This window comes from Poromitra crassiceps, assembly GCF_964638095.1.
Source record: "Poromitra crassiceps genome assembly, chromosome: 11".
Taxonomy (NCBI): Eukaryota; Metazoa; Chordata; class Actinopteri; order Beryciformes; family Melamphaidae; genus Poromitra; species Poromitra crassiceps.
The window spans coordinates 23,752,446-23,771,752 of record NC_139643.1 but is presented as its reverse complement, the minus strand read 5'-3'; the positions used below and the strand labels follow the sequence as shown (position 1 = coordinate 23,771,752).

Sequence of the window (19,307 nt, the reverse complement as noted above, 5' to 3'; positions counted from 1 at the left end):
ATCCAAAATACATATTTTTCCTCTCACCTGTAGTGCTATTTATCCATCTATATCATTTTGGGATAGTTGCCTGAGTTTTGGAGATATCGGCCGCAGAGATGTCTGCTTTCTCTTGAATACAATGGAACTGGATGGCACTCGGCTTGTGGTGCTCGAAGCACCAAAAAAATACATTCGAAAAACTCAACAGCATTGACTCTTTCCAGAAATCATGACCCGGTTACTCAAAAATAGTTCCTACATGAAACTGCTCACAACAAGGTCTGTGGATTATCTTGAGTAACGGGGTCATATGATTTCTGGAAAGAGACATTGCTGTTGAGTTTTTCAAATGTATTTATTTGGCACTTTGAGCACCACAAGCCGAGTGCCATCCAGTTCCATTGTATTGAAGAGAAGGCAGAAACTCTGCGGCCGATATCTCCAAAACTCGGGCAACTAATGCAAAACGATATAGATGGATAAATAGCACTACAGGTGAGAGAGAATATATGTATTTTGGATTTTAGGGTGAGTTGTCCCTTTAAGATGTAATTCATATATATATATATATATATTTTTACAAAATTAAGCCAAAATAATGACAAAGAGGAAGAATTTGGGGTTTTCTGTCGAGAAGAGAATAAATATAGAACAAAACTGTAAACTCAAATCATAATCCAAACCACTCTAAACAAAGAGAAGTGGGTGTTTGGACTTGAATCACACTATTACTAAGCTTGGCTACGGGATTGAGTCAATGCTGATCCACAAAAGAAACCATAAAGTGCATCTTTGGATGGATGGGCAAAACAACACTGAAATACAGAACTTTTCCAGTCCATTTGAAAACATAATTGATTGGTTTGGGTTAAGCGGAACAATGATTCTCACAAATCTGTCTAAATGGTCGACTGGATTGAAAGCAAGTAAAACAAAGGAAAATAAAATCATACAACTAAAAGACATTAAGCAAAAACAAAACATTTAAAAGTGATCTCAAAACGGTGTGCTTTCTGCTTCCCAAAAGGCATAGTATTTAAGACAAACATCCATAAAGGCAGATTTCATCTACACACTGCACAATGTAGCACTCTCTCTTTCTCTCACTTTTTCAAACAGTTAAAACAATATCATCGTCAACAATTTATCAAATATTTTTTGTTTTAAACAGTATTTTAGCTACCCTGCCTCATTGGCGGCAGAAAACCATTGGCAACAAGCAAAAAAGTGATAAACTCACAACAAAAAGGGCAGCTGCAAGAACTGCACGTGAAAGGTTTGCGCAGATAGCATAGCTACTCTGGACTTGGATAGAGAGAGGATCGGCCTACACTGACCTACACCAGGTTGACGGGTCCATAGAAGAAGACGGTGCCTCATCCCACGGCAGTGTTAGAGCTCCTCACAATGTCGCCGACCTCAGCTGGGTTGGGTTGAGCGGAAACTATGAGCGCTTTAAGCATTGACGGGCGCTGGTGGAGTGAGAGAGGCAGTACGTCAACAGTCGGGGGGGGTTTATGGACGGCATCGTTTAGAAGAGTGATAACCAACCTGTGCAGGAGGAGAGGGAACCGTCCTAACCACAGCAGCTCTACAGACAGTCTCAACAGAAAAGAAAGCTACGAGCAGAAGGCATGCTTGTCACTTGGCAACTTGGTCAACAGCACATCATTCTTTAGAGCAACGGTGAGAGAGGAGCCGCAGAGGAGCCGGAGGGGAGAAGACCACTCTTCTGCTAAGGCACGAGACAGGCCCGTAATACATGCCGCCAACAGTTTCAGTCTGTGCTTGGCTCCATCTCAGTCGTTCATGTTCCTCCTCTCATTTAATTTAGTGTACTCCACAGAGATCATCCGCTTTGGACTACAGGGCATTGACAAAAAGTGTTTTAGTTTTGTTACCATTTAGCAATAAACATAGCTGTGTGTATGTATGTATGTATGTATGTATCTATGTATCTATGTATGTATGTATGTATGTATGTGTATGTGATGCAGCCCCTTTGGACACGCCACGCTCCCAATCTTTGGCCTTCAGGTAAAAGCCGCATGCGAGGGCCTTTCTTCCCTCCTGACCCATCCTCCTCCTCCTCCTCTCCTGGGTGGATCAGTCCATCTTACTGTGGTTGTTGTTGAGCAGAGGGTGGCCATTCTGCACGTGGCCATTTTGAGACTTTTCCCTCCGCTTGTCCTCGTCCTCTTCCGAGTCCGTCTCCTCTTTGTCGCTCCTCTCGTCCTCAACGATGTCCTGTGGAGCAAAACAAAGAGCTTTACCTCATTGTGTATATATTACACAGTATATTATGTGTGCATATACTAACTACCTACACAGGGTTCCTACACAGTTTCCATTAAAAAAAAAAAAGTCCACACTTTTTCCAGACCTTGATTTGTTGTGAAGATTTTGTCTGGCGTTCATTATGATTTACACAGATAGACATCTTGCCCCTGCTAACTAGGTCAGATCACTGTACAGATGAAGATTGTTCTTCACAGCCACAGATATCAGAATATGGGCGATGATTAGCAGGGTTCCTACACGCTTTCCATTTTTAAATTCCAGATTATTTTTTTTCAAATGCCCAAACTATTCAAGATCTGGAAATGAACAAATTCATTTTTAATACTTTTCCAGACCTGTGTAAGAACCCTGTATATATTATGACAGAAGTGACACAGTCTGGTGATTTGGTGTGTCAGCGCTAAGCGATGATCCAGAGCAGATGCTTTGCTGGATAAAGTCAGAGAGGCAGGAAGCAGTTTTTCATACATTTCCTGGCAGGAACTTGATGACCATGCGCACGATCAGAGTGGCCCAGTAGATGTGCAGGCACTGCAGCACGATCATCAGGCCGTTGAAGAAGCAGAAGCCGGGGAAGAGGGGGTAGAGGGTCAGGGGGTACACACACGTCGTGTATATGATCCTGGACGGGGAACAAAAGCAGAACAGAGACTCTAGTCAGAGCCACCTACGCTCACAATCAAAAGCCCATTGAGAGAGGCCAGGGCTGTAGACAATGTCTCTGTGACAGTGCACAGGGCTGTGAACAGCTCCCACAAAATGTGACGTTTTTTTTTACCAAGGGTGTGCAAAGTAGACCAAACATGCATCGCAGCTGAACCGATTCCACATTTGTTCATATTAGAGAGGCAAAGTGGAACGTCACGTCCTGCTTCAGCACTGTACCAGAGATTTTCATCCGCCATTTATTTTCCCATAGACATTTCGTCAAAATGCTTATAAAATAGTTGTACTTCGTCGAACCAAACGGTTCAGCTGACGCTATAATCGGGAGAGAACATAGAACATTTCACTCGGACCAAAACTTAGAAAAACAACATCGAAAAAACATTTTCTTTAAACCCGCATTTCTTTTACGTTTTGGTCCCAGTGAAATGTTATGTGGTCTCTCCCGTTTCTAAATATATCTGTACCGTTTGGTTTGAACCAGTAAAACAACTTTCATACGCATTTTACAAAATGTGTATGGGAAAATAAATGGGGGATGAAAATCTCTGGTACAGTGCTGAAGCAGGAAGTAGGCGGTCACTTTGCCTCTCTATAGCAACAATATAGCAGTATGTTGTCACACTACCAACAACCAATTTAATACGCAACAGAGGTGCCATACTATGGAACACCCATATCAATATTGCCAAACATGCACCATCGCTGAACTCATTCAAATCCAAGCTTAGAATCTCTCTGATAGCCCACATACTGTACTACATCACACTTACACCTGACATTACCATGTTAACTGTCTACCTGTCTACTCACTCATTTTGTTCCTTTACTGTTGCTTTTCTTTTCCTTATCTATTGTTTTCTTGTTTCTTTCTGTTATATTGTGTGCTTTGTACGGATTATTGTGAATATTGGTATATTTCTGTGGTAGAGACCCTGCATACAGTGAGCACATCTAGAGTTTCCTCTCTCTATCCGCACATTATTCAGTTGGTTTCATTTTGTCAGTTTCTGTTTTTAAAAATGTGCAAAAAAAAAAAAAAAAAATACAATACAATAAAAAAAAAATGCACAAGCAACTCTGATATTAAAATGATTCGTACCAGAAGGGGAGAATTACAAGTCGGGTGATGATGAAAACCGCCGCAAACACAGTGAAGATGAAGTTGCAGGTTCTCCTCCAGCCTGCGTAGTTGAACATCTTGGCTGACTGGAAGCAACAGCAGAGAAAACAGAGTGTAACCTTTTCCTTTCTTCCCCTCTAGAGGGCAGACAGTGAACCGTAAAAGGAGGGCAGAAGGCTTTTCAAGTGCCAGGCCGCTTTTCAAGTGCCAGGCCTTTCTTTATGTGTCTGAAGTAGAGTGGTAAAACATTGTCCCAGAACACCGGGCTCAACTCTTCCTGATGTCACAACAGCTAACTGGACCGGAGGCCAAGCACGTTTGATGCTAATGTTTTATACTGCTGTGTGGTACTAAGTACAGTGGTGACATTTCACCCATAATACAGCTGACGCCTTCTTCTTGTGTGTAACTGATTGCGAGACATGGATTTAATTACGGTCTTAACTTTTCTACAGACTTTGTTGTTGTAAATGCTTTGCTTTGAATTCCTAAAAAGGCACATTCACTGTTCTAGATATATGAAACAAACTATTAACTTGGAAAGTCCCTCCGCCCCACCACCATGAGGAGGTATAGGGTATTATTCAATATCAACACAAAGATTCAGTGTCATCCAATGATATCACTAGGGAACAAATCCAAACTCGTTGACTATTAAGTCCAAACCCAACTGATATGGGATATATGTGTGAGTTGAGATGCATATTAAATCTTTTCTCCAGTGAAACGCCTCTCAGTGAGAGTTCCCCCTGAGGAGCTACATAACACTCTTGCTGTGAGTCACCGTGTGACCGCTGTTGATGTCTTGACACTGTGGACTCGTACCTCCATCAGGTAGTCTGAGGCATCGTGCACCAGCATGATCAAAGTCCCTGCCCGGATGTAGTTGACAAGCCAGGAGAAGCTGATCAGGAGAATGGTGGCTACATGGTGAACTATCTGCTCTCTGAAATCCTGGGGGGGGGGGGGGGGGGGGGGAAACATGGGGACACAAGAGAATGACAGTGTGAAAACCCAAACTTAAGACTCTCAAACAGAAACAGTGTTTGGTCACTTATCCAGCTGGACAAACCGGTCACTAATCGACAATGTGTCTTCATGCCACTCATTGATGTAGGTTTTATAAATGATTAACTCTCCAGATTGAACAGCTGCAGCTATAAAAAAAAAAAAAAAGAGAGACTAAATCCAAGTATTAAGGGCAACAACAATGTGACAAGAGGTTACAAAACCAATCCTCAAATCAGTGAGTGATCACAACACAGCGGGCCCTCTGAACACTCTACGCAACCATTGTTTTTGGCCCCAAAAATTAAGTCCTTGCATTTTGTCAAATCAAGTTATAAAACAAGAGCTGGCGTCGAGATCGAGCAAGTTGTTGACAGGAGCGAAGGTCTGCCACCTTTCACAACGGTGCTCGGAATAGTGGGGGTAATGGGCAATCTGTCCTTCCACAGCCAGGTTTCCCACTGAGCTCCTGTCACACATTAACTCACAGGGCACCTCGACACTTAAACGTATACCTGAGTGGAGACAGAGGCAGCTTTGTCTGGTGCAACAGAAAAGGTGCACATCGTCGTAGATTTACTATGAATTTGTGGTAGTTTCCATTGACAAAGTGGGGGGGGGGGGGGGGAGTGGAATTGAGCGTGAGCATGATCTTTAATAGAATGTGTATTAGTGCTGTGGGCTAACAGTATCAGTGCTGTGGGCTAACAGTAGGGCTAACAGTATCAGTGCTGTGGGCTAACAGTATCAGTGCTGTGGGCTAACAGTATCAGTGATGTGGGCTAACAGTATCAGTGATGTGGGCTAACTGTATCAGTGATGTGGGCTAACTGTATCAGTGCTGTGGGCTAACTGTATCAGTGCTGTGGGCTAACTGTATCAGTGCTGTGGGCTAACAGTATCAGTGCTGTGGGCTAACAGTATCAGTGATGTGGGCTAACTGTATCAGTGCTGTGGGCTAACTGTATCAGTGCTGTGGGCTAACTGTATCAGTGCTGTGGGATAACTGTATCAGTGCTGTGGGCTAACAGTATCAGTGCTGTGGGCTAACAGTATCAGTGATGTGGGCTAACTGTATCAGTGCTGTGGGCTAACAGTATCAGTGCTGTGGGCTAACAGTATCAGTGATGTGGGCTAACAGTATCAGTGCTGTGGGCTAACATGTGGGCTAACTGTATCAGTGCTGTGGGCTAACTGTATCAGTGCTGTGGGCTAACTGTATCAGTGATGTGGGCTAACTGTATCAGTGATGTGGGCTAACTGTATCAGTGCTGTGGGCTAACTGTATCAGTGCTGTGGGCTAACTGTATCAGTGATGTGGGCTTACAGTATCAGTGATGTGGGCTAACTGTATCAGTGCCGTGGGCTAACTGTATCAGTGCTGTGGGCTAACAGTATCAGTGCTGTGGGCTAACAGTATCAGTGATGTGGGCTAACAGTATCAGTGATGTGGGCTAACAGTATCAGTGCTGTGGGCTAACAGTATCAGTGATGTGGGCTAACTGTATCAGTGCTGTGGGCTAACTGTATCAGTGCTGTGGGCTAACTGTATCAGTGCTGTGGGCTAACAGTATCAGTGCTGTGGGCTAACAGTATCAGTGATGTGGGCTAACTGTATCAGTGCTGTGGGCTAACTGTATCAGTGCTGTGGGCTAACTGTATCAGTGCTGTGGGCTAACAGTATCAGTGCTGTGGGCTAACTGTATCAGTGCTGTGGGCTAACAGTATCAGTGCTGTGGGCTAACAGTATCAGTGCTGTGGGCTAACTGTATCAGTGCTGTGGGCTAACTGTATCAGTGCTGTGGGCTAACAGTATCAGTGCTGTGGGCTAACTGTATCAGTGCTGTGGGCTAGTGGGCTAACAGTATCAGTGCTGTGGGCTAACAGTATCAGTGCTGTCGGCTAGCAATGTTTAGTCTGTACTGTATCAGTGCTGTGGGCTAACAATGTTTAGTCTGTACTGTATCAGTGCTGTGGGCTAACAATGTTTGGCAGACAGTTGGGCAGCACTTACCTTGCGTTTGACATCCGATGCCACGCTAAAAACCAACGAGAGGTAGAAGCCTAGTTCGATCATGTAGTACCAGTACTGAGATGGCAACAGCGGCTGGGAGGAAAGAGAACATAAAGAGCTATTAGAAAAGCAAGTTGGTAGTAATTTCCCTGTTTACACCAGTTCATCCATTGGCTAAACAAATTACAAGAAGATAAACCAGTTTGTGCAGGTTACTTCTGATGATCCTTTCACATTGGCATATCAAAGGCCTCCGAGAAATGTGTATAGATTTAAGCAAATGAGAGGCAAAGAAATTCAATATGAAATTTGATGATGGTTTAATTAATTCATGTTACAGGGCGTTTGCGTACCATTGTGGGGAAGCCATCCCACATCTGCTTCATATCATAGAACCACGGTTTCTGAGGGGAAATGGATATTGAATATTAGTAATGGTGTGAGTCAACAGCACAGCAGCTCTCTGTGGCACTTACAGGCCAATCAGAAGAGGCTCTGTGGCACTTACAAGCCAATCAGAAGAGGCTCTGTGGCACTTACAAGCCAATCAGAAGAAGACAAACATCTGACCAGACCATGGAGAGAAATCATGTTTGTGGGCGGCATCAGAAACCAATAGGAAGTGAGGTCAGCATGTCATCCGCATATTTACAAAGACATTTTGGAGACACCCGCCATCTTTGGAAACGGGTGCATCCATTCAAATCGAATTTCCTACATTTCCGTATTTGGAAAAGGCAGTGTGGTAGCAGAGAAAACATGATTTTTCTACAAGTGACAGTTGCCGGTGGAACGTGGAATCTGGAAACATCTGGAGATGTTTCCAGATGTGGCAATTCCCTACTTACTTACTGTACATTTCACAAAATTATACACACACTGCATTCTGTACTCACATCGACAAGGACTGCCAGGCCAGCAAAGAAAGCAAGAAGGTAAAAGGTAAATCTCCAACTGTAAGAGAATGCACAGCAATCTCAGAAATCCCATATTAATAAAGCATAATTTCAGACATGAAACAATGTCAAACCTATAACACACAAACAAATGTGCAGACAGTGACACGACGTAAAGCCGTACTCGTGGGAAATAAACACTGCAGCATGGTTTAAGAGACACACATCAAATAATAATGGAGGCACAAAAGCAGATGAGGCAGGCGCTGACTGTCATGTTTTTGATATGTGCCTCTGTCGGAAACCAACGTCTTTTTTTAGGCATCACCAAATCCCATGCTCATTCTTTCACCCGCAGTCACTTCAAAGTCACAATGAAATGGAAAATGACTTTCACATTGTTAGCCAATCTCCACGGATTCATTTTGGAGAATCTTTGTGCCATCTCACGATTGCGCACAGAGCACCGAGCTACTTTCCATCTTCGCTACCGTCCAACCTGCCCCGGTTCCACTAGTCCCACCTCAAATGCAATAAATTGCAGAAGCAAGACGCCATCGAAATGCTGTTTCCTCGTGACTTAAGAAATATCCTAATACTGTTTTCTAATGTCTTGCGCTCCAGCCGCTCCACAGAGGGAGGTCAGTGGGCAGTTCAGTTAAGTTATCCTTTATTTATCCCCATGGGAAATTCATCCTCTGCATTTGACCCATTCTCTAGTAGGAACCTTCCTAGAACTAGGAACACTGGGCAGCCACAGTGCAGCGCCCAGGGTCTTGGTCAGGGGCGCTGACAGGAGTCTTAACCCTAACATACATGTCTTTGATGGTGGGAAACCCACAAGAACACAGGGAGAACATGCAAACTCCACACAGAAAGGACCTGGGACGGACCGGGGTTCGAACCCGGGACCTTCTTGCTGTGAGGCAACTATGCTAACCACGGAGCCACCGTGCCGTCAATGGGCCACTTCTCAGCAACTGAACCCATAGAGGATACTGAACCAAAAGAGTCACTGGAAAATTAATTTAATAAGGTGCAAAGACTAACATTTCAATGCATACAGCGTCTTCTTCAGAGTCAGTCATTTCCACTCTGAAAAAGATGCTCCAGGATTCGCTTTGGCTTCAGTCGCTGAGAAATGGCCCACTGAACAGTTTTTCCACTGTATTACTCAAGCTGTTTGCTTAGGATGTTTTTCAATAAATAAAGTCATTAGAAACACACTGAAAAGTTATTTCCCATAGACATGATAGGAAATGCATGTTAATGAAATCCAGATTTTTTTTTAAACAAAACATTTTTAAGTGTGGGCCCTTTACACCTGACATTAACATGCGTCCTGTTCTTAGCGATAGGACTGTGATTGGATAGTGCCAAAATGCATAAAATCTTTTTTTTCTGATCCCCCCCATTTTCTCCCCAATTGTACTTGGCCAATTTCCCCCTGCTGCCCCGGTCGCTGCTCCACCCCCTCTGCCGATCTGGGGAGAGCCGTAGACTAGCACCATGCTAGGACGTAGCACGTGGGAACATCACGCTATTCCCACCACCAGTTCCTTTCCGCCCCGACCAGGCGCCCCGACTGACCAGAGGCGGCGCTAGTGCAGCGACCAGGACACACACCCTCAATCCGGCTTCCCACCCGCAGACAGCCAATCGTGCCCGTATCGACGCCCGACCAACACGGGGGCGCGAACCTGCGACCCTCATGTTGTGTAGGCAGGGAATCTACCGCTACACTCATAAAATCCAGGTTTAAATGCACTCAAGACATACTGAAGAACATCCAGAGATCCATTTGAACACATTAACAAAGTAGTGTAAATGCATCTTCAATCCACATATAGGAATTACAGAAAACTTTGAAGTAATCGAAGTAACATGTGAGATTGTAATCCAGCTAAGAGATATGTGGACACAGTCTGGATACGAGACACAAACAATTTGGGGTGGATTGTCGTTCTGCTGCTACTGGTGTTTACCTGGCTTCCCGGAACTTCTTGACCTTGCTGGGCCTGTCCTGGTTTCGCCGCCGCCGGAACCACCCCTGGACCTGCCGTACTGAACAGCCGGTCTGTTTACTTAAAGTCTCCGTGGAGCTCTAACACGAGAGCAGGAGAAACGGAAGGAGAAGTCAGTGTTATATTTGGAATCATGAAATGATGGTTAGCTGAGGATTTGGGTGGAAAGATGGGGGATTTTTTTGCCATGACATCATTCTCTTTGATTGATACATCAACTAACTCTAAAAGTTAGAAGGCTCAAGTTGTCTTACTGCCAAAGGACCTCCATTCAAGCGCTGTTTAGTTTGCCATGAGGCGCTGAAGTTATGGCCCATGCTTACCTGTGTGGGATGCTTTGATGTGCTACAGAAATAGGACTCCAGGGTGGGATTTGGAGCGACATGGACACGCTGGTGGTCCTTCACACCGAGTACAGCGGCCAGAGGAATGGCCACTGTCCTGGAAGGAGGCAAACATACTGGGTGGAGATGACCGTTTACGGGATGGCCTTCAATCCAATAGGATGTTCTGTTATACTTGTCAGCAAAAAGAAAAGCATGCCCAGATAACAGGCAAATGACATGAACCGTGCACACACCAAGTAGGGTTGTAATGGCTATCATAAAAAGCTGATTAGCAGCTGAGAAGCTAACAGTCAACAGCAAATAAGGACGCCCACGCACCCCCGCTCTGCCTAACCAGACTGAGTGACTAACAAACAAACCCCCCCCCCCCACACACACACACACTTACATGCCCCACATTTCCATACACATGGTATCAGTTATTAATCATAACATAACACATAGATAAATTCTGATCTATGGAATACAGACGGAGGCCATATTCAGATAAGCTGTAGCCTCACACAGTGCCCTGTGCAAGGCACCGTGACTCTGACACACTCCGCTGTGGCCTTCATCCCTGCTCTCCCTTCCTCTCTGCCCCACAGGGTCACATGACATGTCCTCCCCACAGGGTCACATGACATGTCCTCTGCTCCCTCTACAACACCGCGTGTGCCGGTGAACTGCGATGTGAGTGAGCACATTACCACACAAAACATGGCTCCTACAAGGGTGATTGATTTGAATTCCACGACTGACCTCTCGAATATCTGCCTGATGACCAGGAAGCAGAAAGCGATGGGGACGGTGGCCCATAGGTCCCCCATTTTCGGGAAGACTTTGCCATCGTGGTCCGTCAGGTCAGCCCAGCCTAGGGGCTTAGGAAACCAGATCCAGTCGGTCCATATCAACTCATTCAGCCGAGACAACAGAGACAACATCCTGAGGGGGAGGGAGGGGTGAGAGAGAGAGACAGAGACACAGAGGGAGAGAGACACCAAAGGATTAATCTAGATCGAAATCTCTGACATGCTCTTATTGATCCTGCTGTAGGAAATTAACAAAAATATTAAACAGGAAAGAAATGTTTGTCTTCTCAGTGGTCTTCATTCAGCACCATATCTGAACACTAACTGACTACGTTTACATGCACACAATATTCCGGTTTTTGCCCATATTCGGAAAAAAGACAATATTCCGACTAAATTAATAATCCACTAATAGTCCCGTTTACATGCAGCCGTAGCTCACCCTCACACGTGGGGGGGGGAGGGAGAGAGATCCAGGTAGAATCAGCTGAGTTCTGTTCTGTTCAGAACAAACGAGAGGAGCCCTGATTGTATTCTTACCAGCATCATCTGGTCCATTTCAGGGGCTTGCTGCTGAAACGCTTGGCACTTGCGATATCCACGTTTTTCATATTAAATGTAGGCTACGTTGTTAGGCCAGAGTCAGTTCTAAGAGTTGCGTCATCCTCCGTGTTTCTCATCTCCTCCCGAGCAGGAATGTGGGCTTTTCTTTTGGCATGCCAGAGATGATGGATTATATGATTATATCGCCTCTTCTAGCGCTTCTAGCACACATCTGCTGACCACAAAGAGGCAAGATGCGTTGCAAACTGTGGTAAAAACCCTGATTGAGAGGCATATTCCGAATGCGCTGTATACATGATCAAAGAATCATCCTAAAACCCGAATAATACTGGAATAACCCACATGTCTTAAGGGGAAAATGCTAAATTGGGAAAAAGGGCAAATTCGGAAAATGCAACTGGAATATGCTGTTTACATGACCCTTATCAAATTCAGAATATTGTCATTTTCTGAATAATAGTGGAATATTGTGTGCATGTAAACGTAGTCATTGTTCCACACGAGGGGACTGATACAGTAAGATGAGGGGACTGATACAGTAAGGACTGATACAGTAAGGACTGATACAGTAAGATGAGGGGACTGATACAGTAAGGACTGATACAGTAAGATGAGGGGACTGATACAGTAAGGACTGATACAGTAAGGACTGATACAGTAAGATGAGGGGACTGATACAGTAAGGACTGATACAGTAAGATGAGGGGACTGATACAGTAAGGACTGATACAGTAAGATGAGGGGACTGATACAGTAAGATGAGGGGACTGATACAGTAAGGACTGATACAGTAAGATGAGGGGACTGATACAGTAAGGACTGATACAGTAAGATGAGGGGACTGATACAGTAAGGACTGATACAGTAAGATGAGGGGACTGATACAGTAAGATGAGGGGACTGATACAGTAAGATGAGGGGACTGATACAGTAAGGACTGATACAGTAAGATGAGGGGACTGATACAGTAAGGACTGATACAGTAAGATGAGGGGGCTGATACAGTAAGATGAGGGGACTGATACAGTAAGGACTGATACAGTAAGATGAGGGGACTGATACAGTAAGGACTGATACAGTAAGATGAGGGGACTGATACAGTAAGATGAGGGGACTGATACAGTAAGGACTGATACAGTAAGATGAGGGGACTGATACAGTAAGGACTGATACAGTAAGATGAGGGGACTGATACAGTAAGGACTGATACAGTAAGATGAGGGGACTGATACAGTAAGATGAGGGGACTGATACAGTAAGGACTGATACAGTAAGATGAGGGGACTGATACAGTAAGATGAGGGGACTGATACAGTAAGGACTGATACAGTAAGATGAGGGGACTGATACAGTAAGGACTGATACAGTAAGATGAGGGGACTGATACAGTAAGGACTGATACAGTAAGATGAGGGGACTGATACAGTAAGATGAGGGGACTGATACAGTAAGGACTGATACAGTAAGATGAGGGGACTGATACAGTAAGGACTGATACAGTAAGATGAGGGGACTGATACAGTAAGATGAGGGGACTGATACAGTAAGGACTGATACAGTAAGATGAGGGGACTGATACAGTAAGGACTGATACAGTAAGATGAGGGGACTGATACAGTAAGGACTGATACAGTAAGATGAGGGGACTGATACAGTAAGATGAGGGGACTGATACAGTAAGGACTGATACAGTAAGATGAGGGGACTGATACAGTAAGGACTGATACAGTAAGATGAGGGGACTGATACAGTAAGGACTGATACAGTAAGATGAGGGGACTGATACAGTAAGGACTGATACAGTAAGATGAGGGGACTGATACAGTAAGATGAGGGGACTGATACAGTAAGGGTGAAAACTGTCCTATGCTCAACACTCTCATTCAAACATGCGATCAGATAACTGATGTTCATTCATAGAACACACACCATCTCGAATTTCACTCTGTGACTATTTTCCATGTCCCACAGCTAATTTCTCATGTGCAGTTCTTCATTTATACAGCGTGACATTTCACACAGTATGAAAGGTTGATAGTTTGGCCTCATCTTGACTTTAATAGAACTTACGACCAACATGGTGTGAGCCCCAGAACAGCTCTGAGCTGGAGCGATCTATTATAATATAATATAATGAGTCTATTGTAACATGTCTTAAACGTTTTGAAATTGAGAGGGGGCGGAGCATGAGGTTCACACCATCTGCTCGCACCCCCGTGAGCAAGGTGACTGGTGATATACACTTTGTTGTATGTCGGTTACTCTCCACTAACAACCTGTGCAATAATCGTGATGTCATCTCAAACAAAAAGGGATGTAAACAACCCCTCTGACAACTCATGTCTTTATTGAGGTGTGGGGTCACTTTTTGAGACTGGGTCTGATGACTAAATAAGTTTCTACCCTTCTTACAACATAAATTGGTGTAAGAAAAAGGTACTGTGAGGTATAAGATCTGATCACGTGGTATTATTATTATTTTTGTCTGTTGTATATTTCTTTTCCTTTGTTTTTTTTCTACTTACTTTTGTGTCTCCATGTTGTTTTTATATAACTAGGGATCTTGCGCGCTATGCGTGCTCGATTCCTAGGCTCGCCCACTACGGGGACTCGCCTGTCCTCTAGCTCGCCGAGCTGACCCTGCAGCTCGCATTCGCAGCTCGGCCACTGCGCGGCCTATCACTGATGGTAGTCCTCGACTTAAACGTTTGCTGCCTTTTAAATCCACTGTTTTGTCTTGCACCATGTGAAAATAAAGTAAGTCTTTTGTGCTTGATCTCAGCCTCTGGACCTCCTCTGTGGCTTTTTTAGCCCTGTTATATCTGGTGTGCGGGTATTCCCTTTGACCTCTATTGTAAGTACTTTTGTACTGACACACCCAGCCGAACTTTTTTAGATGCCTTTTGTCGGCGCTGTCTCACACCTTCCCTTCCCTATAGACGGTTTTCACCAGAGCGCAACCCCACATTCACTTGACATCGTTACTTTTGTTTTCGCCGCTCAGCTGTATAGACGGTTTTCACCGAATGGTCAGTCCTGCACTTTAAATGTTTTTTTTCCTTTTATGTCCATAGCAAACACTGCAACAGGAAGTGAGCGGGGGTTCAATTTAGAATGTTTTTGTTGTCAAGTTAAAACCGTCGGATTTATGACATCACTGATGATGTCACAGTGGGATTTATGACATCACAGTGGGGCAATCACAGTGGGACAGAGAAACAGAGAAACAAACAGACAGAGCCCTAGCTCCCATTTAGACGACGACGACGACGACATTGATGATAAAAACTGTAAATCTATATGATGGTGGATAGGTCATACCATATATGAACTGAATTCTCTGTATGCCATGTGATTTATGCAAAAACATCAATAAAAATAAAGAAAAAAGAACCATACAACTCCGCAATCTCAACGTTATTTCTTAGATATTAAGTCTATTATGCACGCTACATACACAAAAGATGTATGTTAACTTAGGAAATGTGTTGGGAAAAGGAGCAGCATGTGATGCATGTGAATGCAGGTGACTGTTAGCGATGCTTTGTTGTGAGACGACCGCAGAAACGGCAACTGGATCCGCTGCCATAGCCGGCACACAGGGATGACATCAGTGCTGCTGTCATTACTGGCAACTCCTCAATGGGAATTCAAGTCACCCGTGGACTTTATTGACACTGGGCAAGGCAAGAGAGGCCAGCGTGGAGGGAGGGACCCGGCCGAGTCTTACTGGAGAGGATCGTTTGATTTAGGAGGGGAAACCGTCGTTTTTAAAATGGGAAAAAAAGTAGTTTCAAGTAAATTCATGTCCTTGAAACGACAGAGTTTTAGGCTCGGCTGACACACGGCCGCTATACTGACGGGGACTAGCAGCGTCTCACCTCCTGTTAGAGCCGTCAACAAGGTCCGTGTGTGTGTGTGTGTGTGTGTGTGTGTGTGTGTGTGTGTGTGTGTGTGTGTGGACTTTGACCCTTTATAAGCTTACTATGAATGCACAATAAGTTGGCGCAGTCCGCCTTCGTTGGCACAGGAGTTTCACCTCCAGAGGACTGTTGCAGTTTTACAGAGAAATCACAACATTTGGAAACACTGGAAGTTAATCAATCTGGGATTTCACGACCCCTCCACGTCCTGCTTGCTACATCTCGTTTCAGAAGCGTATCATCGTAACCTCTTGTGTTCATTCCATAAAACCATGTCTAACGTCACTTAACCCATTGATACCCGATGCAGCATTTGCGTGCGTATCCCTCGCGAACCGCGGCACAAGGGATACACACACAAATGCTGCATCAGGTATGGGTTAAAAATCATCGATCGCCGACGGGCGTTTATCAGACGGATATTTGGGAGAGAAATCTAGCTTCCGCGCAAAATGTCGTTTGCAATGCTAAGCGGACTGCAATCTGCCTGCGAGAAGCTATCATGTTAGCAAGTCTTTTGAATGCTAAACAAGCCACTAGTTTAATATATGTGTGAGCCAACGGAGGAGAATGGGCTCTCGGAGGAATTGTGTTTAAATGTGTTAATGAGTGTCAAAGACGGTCCCGCCAGTGACTTCTGGGATTCAGGTGAGCAGACAGGGGGTTCTTCTGTCTAACGGGGGGAACTGGAAACCACCCTGGGACTGCAACTAGGTCTCAGGTGTGCCATCCCACTTCTTCACTGGAAAGGAGACATTCTGCCCTCAGCTGAGGGAGCAAAGCACAGCGATCTGTAGTTTACACTGACTTACTGCATGCGTTGCTATGCCAATTTAACCCATTTAGCTAATAGCTAGCCTAACACTGACTGATGACTTAGAATGAATGGGACAGTTGGTAGCTGAAGCCAAATTCCCAGGTTGCCAACATTACAAGCAACCGAAATCAGAGAGCAACGGTCAAATGTAATAACTGTTCCTGTGCCTCTACTAGATGTTCCCATATGATGGATGAGATGTTTCTGGAGTGGGAAAACACTTCTTGGTGTGGTCTGCTGCTGCTGTATGGTTTCTTCAGGCCGACTGTCTGGGGAAGATCATTAGACCCAGGCAGCACTAGCTGCTTAGGAGGTCCCCCACTGCTGCAAGCGAAAGTAAACTCAGATTTTGTTTTGTAGCCAAACTGTATTAACAGATTATCCCAAACAGGAGGTGCCACAAGCAAGTTGAGATCGGAAACAATGAAGAACGTGGAATGTCGCCGGGGGCAATCCTCCTTCAGCTTCATCTTCAAGTTCAAGCACATTCAAGACAAATCAAACACATTTTAGGCGCGCACGCAAGCACGCACACACACACACACACACAATAATAATAATAATTCTGGACACTTACTATGTTCAGCCATACTGTATATATTTTTCTCTTGTCATTGTTATTGCCCATGTTCTTGTCACTGTTTTCACTGCACATAGCACACTGTCCCAGTGGGGAGAAGAACACTCTGTGACTTGGCCCCCGGTGGGGGAGCCCTCTGTGACATGCTCAAGGTTTCCTCCATTTTTTTTTCTCCTCACAACTATTTTTCATGCGAGTTTTAACTTGGTCTAAGGCTGGTGGTGCCGGGTAGGTTAGATAGACTATGTAGATTATGTAGGCGGTTATGTCTTGCTCTTCCTGAGGTTTGTCCTATATCTTTCTGTTCGGATTGCTGATCAGATCAATGTATCTAGGCTCATTCTCTGCACGGCCCTTTGAAATATGCTTGTGATAAAGGACTATAGAAATGTAGATGCTCTGCATGTATTTATTGGTTTGTTGTATTATCCTTCTTGTGCTGGCTAAAACTTTTGAATTGAATGGGACTCGTTTGAACAGTATTCTGGCTTATTGTGTGCAGCAGCCATATTTGTTGACATTTGATACAGAAATTAAATATCACCTGCCCACTCCTCTAGCCTGTATATATTTTGTATTTAACGACAGGATATCAACGATCTAGTAACTGCGGCGAGACTTTCCCGGGTGCTGAGCCACTTGTGACAATGTGATTCAAAGTGGCTTTGATCAGATACACTATTTGGTTTCTAAAATGGGTCCTCTGTCTTTAAATGATGAATATATTACTGAATTTGATAAATGGATCAAATGATTTGTACTTTTTGTTATTCCATTCACTAATGCATTTTCCTGTTCATTTTACATCTCACAATTCATAGGGGATAGTAACATCTTCTCCTGGGTTCATCGGAAAGCCAATGGAAGGGACTAATTATTATACAAAACTATAATTTCCCTATAATTTCACTCTGTGTCAGAAAGAGAAAGAACCTACCAGATGAGGTTCCTTTCAACCTAATCGTATAAAACTAGGTTCAGTCAGTGGTGTCTAGCCTGTCCATTTATTTGGGGGGGTTCCTGTCATGGAAATGTTAATAACGCCCCCCCCCCTCAGGCTACCTACGCTGTTTTCGTAAACCCGTGCAGGGAGGGAGTGGTAGAGTGCGCAGAGGCATGGCGTGAGCGGGGAGTCTCCCGGACATAGCGGAACAGAGGGACTGGGGTTGGGCTAGCGGGATGGAGACATCTCTGACAAGTTTCCCAACACATCTAACGTCAATTCACCTTTCACACAATCTCTGAATCACTCAACCGAACAAGATCAAACACGGGCTACTTTAAACACATTTCCGGTTAAGAAACTTTACGCATCCATAATTAAACGTTACAACAGCGTAGGCGACAGACAGAGGGCCATTTTTCTTTTTTGCTAACTTCTCCTTTTTGCTCTGGGCCGACCGCTGTGGTGGTTTTAATGTTAGGCTTAATAGTGTTTTCACGACCTTCTCCTCTTATCGCGGTGTTCCTGAGCAAACATCCCCCACACACACATCAGGACAAACCTTGGGCAAACCACGGCCTATATGGGCTGCGTAAACTTTGATGTGAGTCACGTTAGTCTTTGAAGAGCTAAATCATCCGACTAGACTTCGGTTCGTATCTATCAGCCAAAGTTTGGGAGGTGTCCCCCCGGTTAAAACGGCACACAAACCCCCAGGAGAGGAGAGGGGATGACTCAGACTCTCATTTCTGTCTAAAAATAGCAGCCATAAGGTGTGTGTGTGCATGAGGAGAACCAGCTAGCACCGAGGCGACTTTTTACAGTCATAAACAGTCGCGAATTAAATGAATCGTCATGTAACGGTGCAGTCAACTTACCTCTCCACTTTCTTTTATGCAGGTAGGCGATCTGATTTTTGGGATATTGCACAGCAAGGCTGCTGCTCTTCCTCTCCTTCCCCTGCGTCTGTTCCTGTTGTGATCGGCAGGATTTCATGCAGATGTCGACATCAAAGAGACTCCAACCTGTTGATCGTTGAAATGAAATGAGCTGCAAATCCGCCTGTTTTTCCTTTCCTCTAACCGCAGGCTTGCTTACGACATCTCCGTAAACTGTCACTTTTTTCAGAAATCTCTCTCCTGTGGTCGTAATTCACGTCTGGCCCGAAGAGGCCGAATCACGTGAAGTTCTTTTTTCCACTTTTCCGTTTGATCAAAGTAATGTTCATCTAAATGGGCCTATGCTTGTTACATCTAGCCGGGTTGTTCAATTGGTTGGATAGTGGATATTATGGTTGTGGGCAGAGCAGAGGGGGCGGGGAGAGCAGG

General features: G+C 44.6%; 1 protein-coding gene across 1 annotated transcript; it reads right to left on the bottom strand.

Moving 5' to 3' along the window:
- Nucleotides 1-556: 556 nt before the first annotated feature.
- LOC310785662 (ceramide synthase 2-like) lies at nt 557-19,230 on the bottom strand. The gene is made up of 11 exons (XM_083646806.1): nt 18,858-19,230; nt 11,103-11,285; nt 10,338-10,455; nt 9,976-10,094; nt 7,991-8,048; nt 7,448-7,498; nt 7,095-7,187; nt 4,898-5,026; nt 4,052-4,158; nt 2,752-2,905; nt 557-2,229 (listed from the first exon to the last, which is right to left on the bottom strand). The coding sequence occupies exons 2-11, from the start codon at nt 11,282-11,284 to the stop codon at nt 2,089-2,091; spliced, it is 1,152 nt and encodes a 383-aa protein (XP_083502932.1). The 5' UTR covers nt 11,285; nt 18,858-19,230; the 3' UTR covers nt 557-2,088.
- Nucleotides 19,231-19,307: the final 77 nt, after the last annotated feature.

Coding starts and splice junctions, on each gene's coding strand:
- LOC310785662 (XM_083646806.1), bottom strand. CDS start 11,284: ATGTTGTCTCTGTTGTCTCGGCTGAATGAGTTGATATGGACCGACTGG. Junction 10,456..11,102: donor ATCAGGCAGATATTCGAGAG/GTCAGTCGTGGA, acceptor GCCTCCTTCCAG/GACAGTGGCCATTCCTCTGG. Junction 7,499..7,990: donor GCCTGGCAGTCCTTGTCGAT/GTGAGTACAGAA, acceptor ATTTCCCCTCAG/AAACCGTGGTTCTATGATAT.